General features: G+C 39.1%; 1 protein-coding gene across 4 annotated transcripts in view; it reads left to right on the forward strand.

Moving 5' to 3' along the window:
- Positions 1-12,351, forward strand: part of Mroh2b (maestro heat like repeat family member 2B) — a 64,032-nt gene that overhangs the window by 37,262 nt on the left and 14,419 nt on the right. For all 4 annotated transcript variants that reach the window (XM_031360304.1, XM_031360303.1, XM_031360302.1 and 1 more), the window contains 8 exons: positions 3,273-3,299; positions 3,990-4,109; positions 4,283-4,362; positions 7,092-7,227; positions 7,319-7,414; positions 7,625-7,714; positions 8,034-8,154; positions 11,263-11,360. In XM_031360304.1, the coding sequence (XP_031216164.1) occupies positions 3,273-3,299; positions 3,990-4,109; positions 4,283-4,362; positions 7,092-7,227; positions 7,319-7,414; positions 7,625-7,714; positions 8,034-8,154; positions 11,263-11,360 (768 nt within the window). The remainder of the gene's footprint in view (positions 1-3,272; positions 3,300-3,989; positions 4,110-4,282; positions 4,363-7,091; positions 7,228-7,318; positions 7,415-7,624; positions 7,715-8,033; positions 8,155-11,262; positions 11,361-12,351) is intronic.

The following is a 12,351-nucleotide window of genomic DNA, read 5'->3' on the forward strand; positions in this document are numbered from 1 at the left end:
CTGATTTCCAAATCTTAAAGAAATCAGGAATCAAAATAATACATCTCTACACTATAAAGGCTATACCTGGTAAAGTTGTAGTCAGCATTGTACTAAATGAGAAAAACCTGAAAGCATTCCCTTGAAAATCAAGAATAAGACAAGGGTGTTCACTCTGCTCTTAATATAGTACACAGAACCTTAGCTAAAGCAGTAAGATGAGAGAGAAATAAAAGAGATGAAAACAGGAAAGGAAGAAAACAAATATTCCTATTCAGAATATTCATCAGACAACATGACCTGATACTTAAAGGCCCTAAAATTCCACCAAAAAATTCTTAGGTCTGATAAACAATTTCAACCAAGTATCAAAACACAAAATCAGCATACAATGATCATTAGCTTTTCTATATACCAATAACAAACTTGTCAAGAATGAAATCAAGAAAAAAAAATCCCATTTGCTATCACTTCACAAGGAAAAAAATATTCAAAAATAACCATAATCAAGGATGTAAATGACTTCTATAGTGAAAGCTTTAAGACACTGCAGGAATTTTAGAAGACAGAGAAAATGGAAAGACATGACATGCTCATTAATTGGCATAATTCATATTGCAAAAATGTCTATATTATAGGAGTTGACCCATAGATTTAAAAGCATCTCGATTCAAAATTCAATCTTATTTTTCATAACAATAGAAAATCCGTCTGTGATGAATTGAATGAAAATGGTCCCCATAGGCTCATAGGGAATGTCAGTATTAAGACCCATGGCCTTGTTGAATGAAATATTTCACTGTGTGGTGGGCTTTGAGGTTTCAAATGCTCAAGCCAGGCCAGTGTTACTCTTTTGTCCTGCTGCCTGCAGATCCTGATGTAGAATTCTTAGCTACTCTCAGCACCATGTTTCCCTGCCTGATTTCATGCTTCCCTCCATTATGACAATGTACTAAATCTCTTATTTGTAAGGCAACCCCAGTTAAATGTTTGCCTTTATAAGAGGTCATGGTGTCTGTTCACAGCAATAGAACCTTGACTAAGACAACATCCTAAAATTAATATGCAACCAAGAGAAACCCAAATACCTAAAGTCTCCTGAGTCACAATAGGTGATCTCAAATTATACTAAAGAGCCATAGTAACACAAACAGTATGGTGCTGGCTCAAAACAGGCACATAGGCCAATGGAAAAGAAAGTTGAACTGAGGGGAAATTTCTCATAGCAGATGCCATCTAGTCTTTGACAAATTTTTCAAAAGCAATAATTGTTGATGGGAAAGTCTCTTCCATAAACAGTGCTTATAAAACTGGATATCTACATGTGACATAATGGAAATAAATCTAAATCTCTTACCCTGCACACACACACACACAATTTCAAAATCAAAGACTTTAATATACAACATGAAACTATGAGACTTCTTGAGAAGTAATTCAACAAAGTGAAGGCATAGAGAGAGGCAGAGACTTTATTTAAAAGGACATCAAAATACAGAAAATAAACCCAAGAACTGACAGTGAAATTGTTGCAATATTGTGAAACTCCAGCATAGGAAAGGAAGCCATCACCTGCATGGGGAATAGCCCACAGAATAGTACAAATTGTTTGCCAACTATATATCTGATAAGGAGTTAATAGATAAACTCTACAGAGCACTCAAAGGTCAAATATTAATGGAACAAGTCATCAAATCAATCAATACATTGGAATTGAACAGACAGTTCTCACACAAATGGCTGGGCTTCTTAGTCACAGAGAAAACATTCATGTTAAAACTACTTTAAGGTTCTATCTCATTCCCCCGCCCCAAATGGCTCTTGTCTAGAAAATCAATAACAGCAAATGATAGCGAGGATGTGGAGAAAGAGAAAAACCTAGGAACTTCCAGTAGACATGTCTACTGGTGTCACCACTATGGAAATATAATACAGAGGTTCCTCACAAAACTAAAATTGTAACTACTATATGACCCATCTCTAGAGCCCCTGAGTATGCACTAAAATGATATCTGTACATTTGTGTTTATTAAAGCTCTAGTCATAATAACCAAAATGTGGAATCAGTACACATGTCCGTCAACAGACTAAAGAGAAATGTGATGTATGTATGCAATGGAATTTTGTTCAACAGAAACAAAGCATGAAATTGCTATATTTTTAGGGAAAAAGGATGAAATTAGAAACTATTGTTAAGCAAAATAAGCCAGGAAAACAAATGTTGCATTTTTTAGCATTTTATATATATAAATACATATATACATGTGTGTATGTATATATACATATACATATTATATGTATATATTATATGTTTGAGTTTATTTGTATACATATAGTCATAAAAGTAAAAGGGAATTACGATTAAAAAGAAGCATATGTTTAAAGGCAAGATGAAGCATGCTCAACAAGTAATAGAATATATGCATTGTGAAAGCAGAAGAGAGAACCAGTTAGAGACAATGAGAAGGGGTGGGGGAGGTAGTGGGGAAGGGAGTTAGAATAAAGTATAATAATTTACATACATCAAAATATCACAATAAAATGCAGTTCTTTTTATGCTAGAGGAAAAAAAAACAGGAGAAATTGAGATCATCCTGGGCTACATAACAAGACCGTTTCTCAAGAAAGTAATAAAATTTAAAACACAAAATACAATTAATTGATTAAAATTAGAGAATACACTTTTTTAAATTACATTCTACCTTGAAATATCCTAATTCAGTAGTAATGCTAGTTATGAAATGATGGAGGGATAGTTTTCTGAAGGCCAGTGGACGTTGCAACACAAGATTCAGACAGAAAGGCTCACAGCACACTGTAAATGAGCTCACTGGCAACTGTGTGCATGTTTGCGCCCTGCATATTCTAACAGAGCCTGGGTCAACGTGTAACCTTTCCAATCTCCCACATAAAGCAACAGAAAATGGCATATGCTAAAAGTATCCCTAATGCATCAATCCCACCAGAACAGATTTAGACTCCTCAGCACAAGGTTAACTACAGGTCTGACTGTTCATGCAGTTCTACAGTCAGCCACCCTGTGGCTTTCCATTTTTTAGCTTTGCCCACAATTTACTCTAGGAACATTATTACCTTTCTTCCTGCCAAATGTGGAGACTTTTGAGCCTGAAACTCATCTCTACCCTTCTCGCTGTTGCTGTTCCCACTGTGCCTATCCGTGAGACAAGACTCCTTTTAAGGCTGTGCTTCAGCATAAGGGCTGTGTCCTTGGGGCTTGGAAGTGTCTGTGATTGTTGCTAACTCCATATCTGCTTTTGTCCTTAATTTTTCAGGTTCTGGGCGTGTCTGTCATAAATAAGGTAGGAGACAAAGTTGATAGATAGATAGATAGATAGATAGATAGATAGATAGATAGATAGATAGATAGACATACATATAAAAAGAGGCAGAAAGAAAAAATATATACATGCATTGAGCACACTTCTCCTTGGGAAGCATGTAGATGACCTCTTGATCTGATTCTTTGAGAAGATCTGAACATGCAATTCACTAACCCAATCTGAAGCCACACCCCCTAACTCTAATTTAAGAACTATTGAGGCTCCAGATAGTTTAGAATTAGAAACCATTGTAGCACTTACAAACTGTAGGTTGGGAATACACCCCAACCCCCGCAAGGGGACCACTATATCAAATTAGTCATAAACAGCAAAATGCTTAACAATACAGTGCATATAACAATAGTATTACTAAATATTTATTTCAGTGTCTCCTAGATTTTGTTTGTGCAAGTAAGTCTTAATTATTTCATTTCCTTCTGTGGTTTATGGTTAGAAAAAAAAAAAACAGTTTGAACAACACCACTATAGAGAAACTCCAATGTAAGTGGGAAGAGATTGACCTTCATATCCTAACTTTCCTGCCATTCAGACCCTAGGTGAAGAGTGGAGATGGAAAAGGGAGCAAATATGTCACCCATGGGTCACATGTTTGTAGACCCAGGCCTGGTGCCTAAGACCTTGACTTTTACTGGGACTCATTTGCTTCAGGACATGGATCTACAAATGAGTTTCACAAGAAGCATCACTGAGGTTGGCATTGCTATCCAAGATGCTGAGGACCAAAAGTTCCAGTTCACCTACAAGGAGATGTTGATCGGTTTCATGCTGGTACGTGCTCAAGAAGGAAGAAAGGGGGTCCCCAAGTGTTCCATGTAAAAGCGATGTCATTCATCATCACCACCATGAAACATATGTCTTGCATCCTTCTGATTCAAGGCAAAGACCAAGGCCTTTTTTAAATATTTTGCCTCATTGTCTCTGTGTGTGTGTATGTGTTACAGAACTTGATAAAGGATGAACCCCTGAATACCTTAGCCAGTCCTGTTCGGTGGAAAGTCTTAATTGCCATCAGATACCTAAGGTAGAAGAAATCTTTGTTGTTCTTAGTGCAAGTATGTGTGTCTTATGTGCACACATGCCTATGTATGTGCATGTGCCAGAGGTGGACATGGAGAGTCTTCCTCAGTTGCTCTCAAGCCCATTTTTAAACCACATCTCTCACTGAACTTACAGTTTCTGCTCTACTGGCTGGCCAATAGGACCCTTTCTCTGCTCACAGAACACTACTCTATTGTCTCTGCCCACCTTAGCACCTGTGCATGTTTTTAGAGTCATATTCCCCACTGCAGTTAAGGAATTACATTCTTGACTGTTAAAATTTGAAAAGTAGAGAAAAGTTAAAAATAAGAAATCTCACCTATAATGCCCTTGTTGATGTATTTGTCAACATCACTTGCAGCCTTATCTCTGGTCCTCACTTTCTTCGCAGACCTGAGATCCTGCTTGCATAAGACCCTTTATGCTGATTTTTCTCACTTCCTGTTATGAATTCCCATGTTATTATTGATACATCAAAGATGACACTTTATTAACTTATTTGTTTGTATAACAGTTGTATATAAAGATACTTAAGACCTGTAATCATCAAGGAAATGAAAATCAAAACCTTTTAAATTGCTGTTACCTCAAAAGAAACAAGTGGTGGGGATAGAAGAAAAGAGAATGCTATACAGTTTCTTTGGGCATGGATGGTGGTACTTTGTGGGAAACAGTATGGAAGTTTTGACAGAAATTTAAAACAGAATTACCATACAACCCTTCAGTCCCTATTGAAGGCGGATACACAAGGAACATGAAACATCTTGTAAAACATCTAACACCAGTGTTCATTGTGGGGTCTCTCATAAAAGCAATAGTAAGAAAGCAGCCTAAGTGTCCATAAAAAGACAAGGATATAAAAGGCTGTAAGGAACATATACATAATAGAACATTACTTGACCTTAAAAATTAGAATACCTTGTCCTTTATCACAACATGGGTTCACTTAGAGGACATTCTACCAAATAAACTAATCCAGACATGGAAAGAAAAATTGCTATTGTTTGTCTCTTATATGGAAAAATCGAAATAAAAAGTCCACTACAAAAGAAATGGACAATTAAACAATGGCTTCTAAATGCAGAGCCAAGGAGAATAAGAAAATGTCAATCAAAGAATATAGAGTAGAATTCTGTATGATGAATAAGTCTGAAGACAATGTACAGCATTAGCAGCCATGCTTCTAAATGGCATGCTAATGCAAGATGTCAGCTGTGTGAGTAAATTACAGCAGATCTTCCCACAGTGGGAAGGGAGGAGGCTATATGACCTACTACATAAGTTAGTTGCTCTATGATATGTATATAATAAAATTAATACAATTATGATATATAAGTATAAATAAATAACATAATTGATACATCATGTAATATGGTTCTAAAATGCACACCATAAATGTATCCAAAGAAAATAAAAGATTATCCTTCTTTCCACATGCTGAATGGCCTTGGCATCCTCATCAAAAATCAATCAATCATATTATTTGAGGGTTTACTTCTAGGTTCTCTATTTTGTCCCAGGAGTCCATGAGTCTCCCTATATACTTCCACCGCACTATTTTGGTTACTGTGGCATTGCAACAAGTTTTCAAATCAGTAAGAGCTGGGTAGAATTAGTACATTGATTACACTGAGAGAGTGTTTATAGAGCATGTGAAAGCCTTGGTTTAGTCTGCCCAGCTATTAAAAAAAAAAAAGGATTCTTAATAATGTGTTTGCTTGCATGTTTCATTTTAATATATCCAATATATCCAATATACTATCATTTCATCATGTGTTCAGTATTTTTTAATCTATATTATCTCTCATTCAAAATTCTTAAAATTTCACATTAACAACTCCAATGGCCAACAGCAACACCCAGTTTGTATAGAATTAGACTATTTTCTAATCACACCCACAAAAAAAAAATCTATTGATTGTATGGGGCCAACGAGGAGAAAAAGATAGCCTGAAAACTGGGAGAAAGAAAACCAGGGGATGCTAGAAATGTTATGTGTCAGTCATGGCGCTGCTTCTACTTGTGTGTGCACATCAGAATCCATTAAAGTGAAGATCTCGAGTAGATGCAGTTCACTGTACACGAGTTTTACACTAGCATGCTTATGTTAAGAAAATAGTCAGACAATGGCAATGAAAAGATGGTAGTCCTCCCAGCTCAGCATGATTCACAGTCCTCTCTAAGTACCTTTCTGGCATTCTTCTAACAGCATCTTCATTTTCAATTTATGTTCCTAGTTTGGAAACTCAGACGTGTACCTTATTGTCTTGATTTACATATTTCCAAATATTAATGAATGAGCTCTTTATGTTGAGCTAACATTTGCATTTTCCCAAGACATGGCAAGTTTTGTTCTAATAACTGTATAGTAAATGTTTGGGTGCAAGGAAGGGAGGAGGGGAGTGGGAGGAAGGAAGGGGATCTTTTCTTCTTCTTCTTTTAAACCGGAAATGCCCTTTACATTTTACAGGGAATGCTCACAGAATTTATCAATAGTGATTTTAACAGATATTAACAGTGCTTTAATAGTGCTTAACATCTTTCCAATACCCCAAAGAGCAATGGATCCCCTTTACCTGTCTTACTATTGCCACCTCCCTCAATATTATTCTCAAACATATTTCAGAAAGTGTGACATATTTGTCACCTTTGACACTCTCCTGGAAGTTTGCTTGTAATTCTGTCCTTTGTTCCACGTGGTTCTCATTTCAGCAAACTGAAACCCCCACTCTCACTGAACGACCATCTGAATATTCTGGAAGAGAATATTCGGAGGCTGTTGCCCCTTCCACCTCTGGAAAAACTCAAAAGTGAGGGCGAAACGGACAAGGACAAGGAACGCATTAAGGTACGTGACTGGTGCCTGAGAAGAAAGAAAAAGCTCCCGTGGGGGATATTTTCCACTGCAGCCTGAGACTAACAGTCACACTTGATTTCAGTTTCTCTACGAACGGTCTATGGATGCCTTAGGGAAACTTCTGAAGGCCATGATATGGGATGACACTGATGCCCGGAACTGTGAAGAAATGTTTAACGTGAGTGGGGGCACCACTCACACTGGCTGCCCAACTCCCCGACCTGTCTGCAGGTTAGACACAGTAATGAGTCTCCCCCACCCAGCATGGTCCATTTACCCCACCCAATTATAGAAGAAGCAGAGAAAGGTGGAAATTGCAGGAGAAGGAAAGAAAAATCAAATTCAAATGCAGAATACTAAGCAAAGACATTCCTTCTTTGCCCAACAGCTTCTCCGGATGTGGCTTGTTTCCCAGAAAGAGTGGGAGAGAGAAAGAGCGTTCCAAGTCACCTCGAAAGTCCTAACGAAAGATATTGAGGCAAGTACTCCCTTAAGCAGAGAGGGTGTTGCTAGTGAACCGTGGTGACGTCTGAGACTTTGTCTGGTGGATCTCAGGTCCCAAGTGAAGGGGTATGGCAACCTGGGTGGTGTCTCACAACTCCAGAGCTGAGCAAGCGCTGTGGCTACTTTGTGCAACCGCTCACTCAGTCTTCCACGGTCCATAAGAAATCAGGTACCTTTTAGGTGTTCACAATTGAATTTCATCTCAAGAGCCTGCAGAGGGAAAAGAATGGACTTATTAACCATGTTGTACCATTAAGCCACCCCTTCACATGGGTGTCTCCTTTATTCTCCAGGCACCGCAGAACTTCAGAATCGGGTCACTTCTTGGACTCCTGGCTCCACACTCCTGTGACACCCTGCCCACCATCCGTCAGGCAGCTACCAGCTCCACCATTGGTCTGCTCTGTGCAAAAGGTGAGGGGAAGGTAGAGAACACACAAGATCCACCTGCCTCTAACTCCCAAGTGCTGGAACTAAAGGTGTACACCACCACACTGGGATTATTATTTTTTTCCCCATGCTGCCTTGGCTGACCTGGAGCTCACTATGTAAACCAAGCTGACCTGGAACTCACAGAGGTCTACCTACCTCTCTCTTCCTCCTGAGTGCTGGAATTAAAGATGTGTATTGCCACACCCAGCTTTTCAAAAAATTAAAAAATAATTTTTAAAAAGGCATTACAATGATTTCCTTTTTGAATATAGATGAACAGCTTCCATGTTGGGTTTTTTTTCTCTTATACATTGCATCTCTACTCAACTTTCCACTCCCTTCGCTCCTCCCAGTGCCACCCCTCCCCCCAACTTGGAACCCTTTTCCTCCTCCTAGGTTACCGCATGCAGCAGTGATGTTTTAGTGCCTAGGTTTTTTGCATCTTGTTATGCCATGTTTGGTTGGTATCCTGAGAGTCCTTTTTTTTTTTTAATAATGATTTCTTTTTCTTCCCCCATGTGTAAGAGGTTTAAGTGAGAGGAAGAGAGGGGGCAGTAGCGGAAAGAGAGGAGAGAGAGAGAGAGAGAGAGAGAGAGAGAGAGAGAGAGAGAGAGAGAGGTTGAATGATTTCTTAAAGTAGGTCAAAATGTTTTGAATCTCTCTGGTTTAAATCACAGAGAAGTTGAACATATTAGCAGTATCTCTACATCACATATTTTTTCCAAGAGAAAATTACACAATTATTATGGTGCTGCATAATCTTTTCAGAGTTCCCTAAGAGAGCATTCTGTGGATGTCTTGTTTTGTTTCCAGATTAGAGGCAAAAAGTTCCCTCCCCTCCGCATTTCAGTTATATGTGAATAGCTGCCTGTACTTCAAAAGAAGAATTTGGGGCTCTGCAGTTAAGAGTATTCATTGCTCTTCCAGATGACCTCAGTTCAATTGCCAGCATTCACATGATAGGGCAAACCATCTGTAACTCCAGTTCTAGGGGACCCAATGTCTTCTTCTGGTGTCCATGGAACCAGGCACACATGTGGTGCATTGACATCAGGCAGCAAAAACAACCATGAACATTTAAAGGGGGGGGGGATTCTTTTTAAAAGAATTTTAAAACTTGTTCTCAACTGTGACCTCTAGTTAAAGTTAATTGAGTGTACGCATCACCAATAGCAACTCTGCATTGTAAGAGATAGCTCCACAGAGATCAAGCATAGCCTCAGACACTACATGGAAGGCCTGGGAACTGGCTCAGTGGGTAAGAGCACTTACTGTACAAGAATGAGAACCGGAGTTCAAATCCCCAATGCCCGCACAAAAAGCTGAGCATGGTCACATACACCTGAAACTCAGCAGTGCATAGGGAAGAGACAGCAGGGTCTCTGGAGCTTTTGGGCTGTGGTGTTCAGCTCTAGGTTCAGAGAGAGGAAGAAAGCAATGAGTGTGAGAGAAGACACCTGGCACTGTGGTATACACACACACAGAGACACTCACAGAGACACACTCATACGCACACAGATGCAGATACACACATTCACAGATACACACGTACTCATAGACATACAGACACAGATACACACAGACACAGACACATACAGACACAGTCACACACAGACACAGACACACACAGACACAGACACACACAGACACAGACACACACAGACACAGATACACACACTCAGAAACATACTCGGACACACACAGATACCTTATAACACACACAGACACACACTCACAGACCCACAGACACACTCATACACTCTCATACACACAGAGACGTAGACACACAGACACTCATATGCACACAGAGACATAGACACACAGGCACTCATATACACACAGAGACAGACATACACTTTCACAGATACACACACCTCATACACACATAGACACCTCATAACACACACAGACACACACTCACAGATAAACACACACAGACACACACATACTCACAGACACACAGATACACACACACAAGGAAAGAAAAATCGGAAGCAAGCAAGGTAGCTAGACAGTCATGTCAGACAGGCACAGGTTCAAATTCAGACAGCTCTATCTTTCCTAATTAATTAACAACCTCACCATTATGCTTTGTTTGCTCAAATGAGCAACGTAGAGGCAGGAAAAAAGTATGTGTACTATTAAACATCAGCCAGGTACAAGTAACTTGTGTAACAATTAAGTAGCAGTAAATACTCAATACATTTTAAAACAGGAAATTAGATATTAAGAAATAGATCAGTACTTACACTACTAAAAGTAATGAAGTACGACTTTATGGCTAAGTATATTTGATTATTTAGTATTTTTAATAAAAAGGGAAAGCAGAGAAAACATAATAAAAAATGAATGGGGTCTCACCACATTGTAGCCTTGCCTGGCTTGTAACTTACTCACTTTGGAGATCAGACTGGCCTCTAACTTACAGTGTTTCTTGGATGATGTGACTAAGGGTGTGTGCCACCATGGCTATGCTACATCTGATTCTATGTCCATATCTGTTCCACTAGGCTAGACTGCCTCCCACAAAATGGCCCAAAGTTCAGTTTCTACAGTTAATATGCATTCACATGACAAGAAGTCATTACTCTTCAGGTCTATTAATAAACTCTTACCAATAATGAATTATGCAGCAACTGATGGATTTTATATTAAAATTGCTTTTCTCTAATTTTCCTCAAGGTACTTCACCACAGAATGAAACTTCAAAAAGAATAATAGTAATAGCAGTTACTAATTGGTGGCAGACAAACATGGATTAAAATCAGGAGGTCCTATCTTTAGTAACTGTGTGACCTCAGGCAAAGGCCTCTCTGCCAGAGCTGTTTCACCTACAAAAACAGAAACAGGAGCAGAGAACATACCTCAGATAACCTCTATGGGTAGAAATTGAGATCACTGAGTGCAGAGTATTTAGCATAGAGCTACCTGTAGAAACTTTTTTATGGTTACTAGCCCTTCAGGCAGTCTTTTCCATGTTGAGTAAAAAAGCATCCAAGAGTTAAATTACTATCACATCAAAAGACAGCCAGACTTTTCAACCCCATTTGGATTTTTAAAACCCTGTCTTTCCCTCTTTGCTAACTATAGGCATTTGCCAGGAGGTGGACAGACTACAAGGCTTGCAGGAAGGGCTAGACTCTGAGGATGAACAGGTCCAGATCAAGATATCGTCCAAAATAGCTAAGGTAATGACTGGGAAAGACTGGCCCCATAAGCAAAGCTATTTCTGTCTTAACTTTCCAAATGAGTAAGCTATGGCCTCCCCGTTATGAAGACAGCAAGGCAATGATTTAGATGTCCAAACGAGCCTTTCAGAGAGACCTTCTGTTCTGTCCATGACTAAGCTTACTAACTTTGAGGACATATTCCAAGCCCTCGGCTATGATTAACGAGGCCATATGGGAAGCATTCTGAAGCAAGTGGCCTCCAAAAGAGGAGGCTGTAGAGTAAAAGGGACAGAAAGTGTCTTCCAGTTGACCAGTTGCACCCTCTATACACTGCCTAAAGTACTTTCGTCTTCTTCTGGCAATGAAAGATTACAACTTCTTTCCTAGTTATTGTGAGGACTGATGGATCAATTCTGTTTTTTATTCAATCCTGCCTTTGTTTACTTACATTCTCCTGAACACACAGCATGTGTCATGATCAACTCTAGGCTCTAATAAAAGAGAAACCAAAGTTACATTGTATCCTAGTCAAGAAAGTCTGATAAACTAAATAAAACATCAAGTAATAATAATTGAACAAGTGGAAATCAGGAAGGGGTAAGAAATAGGTTAGAGATAAGCATCTGGAGGGAAAGAAACTCCAGTAAAGTCAACAAGGCATGACAGCATGTTCACAGAGTGGAGGAAAGTATCCTGACAGGATGCATTTGTTGTGTCCGTCTGAACAATCTGAAAGGCCAGTAGTTGCTATTGGGAGAGTGGCGTATGGGGGAAAATAAGAGCAAAATTACCAAAGACAATCTGAAGGAAACTACAAGAATCCAGCTGTCAGGGGAGATAACTTGGATCAAGGTGCTGGCAGCAGCAGAGAGAAGGAAAAACTTATGGGGATGGGGAAGATATGTTAGCTAATGGCATATCACAGAAGCCTGCACAGTTTCTCTTGGAACTGTACAACTCACAAACTGGCCTTTGTGAGCAACTATTCACACACACACACACACACACA

Source organism: Mastomys coucha, unplaced genomic scaffold (genome assembly GCF_008632895.1).
Source record: "Mastomys coucha isolate ucsf_1 unplaced genomic scaffold, UCSF_Mcou_1 pScaffold8, whole genome shotgun sequence".
Lineage (NCBI taxonomy): Eukaryota > Metazoa > Chordata > Mammalia > Rodentia > Muridae > Mastomys > Mastomys coucha.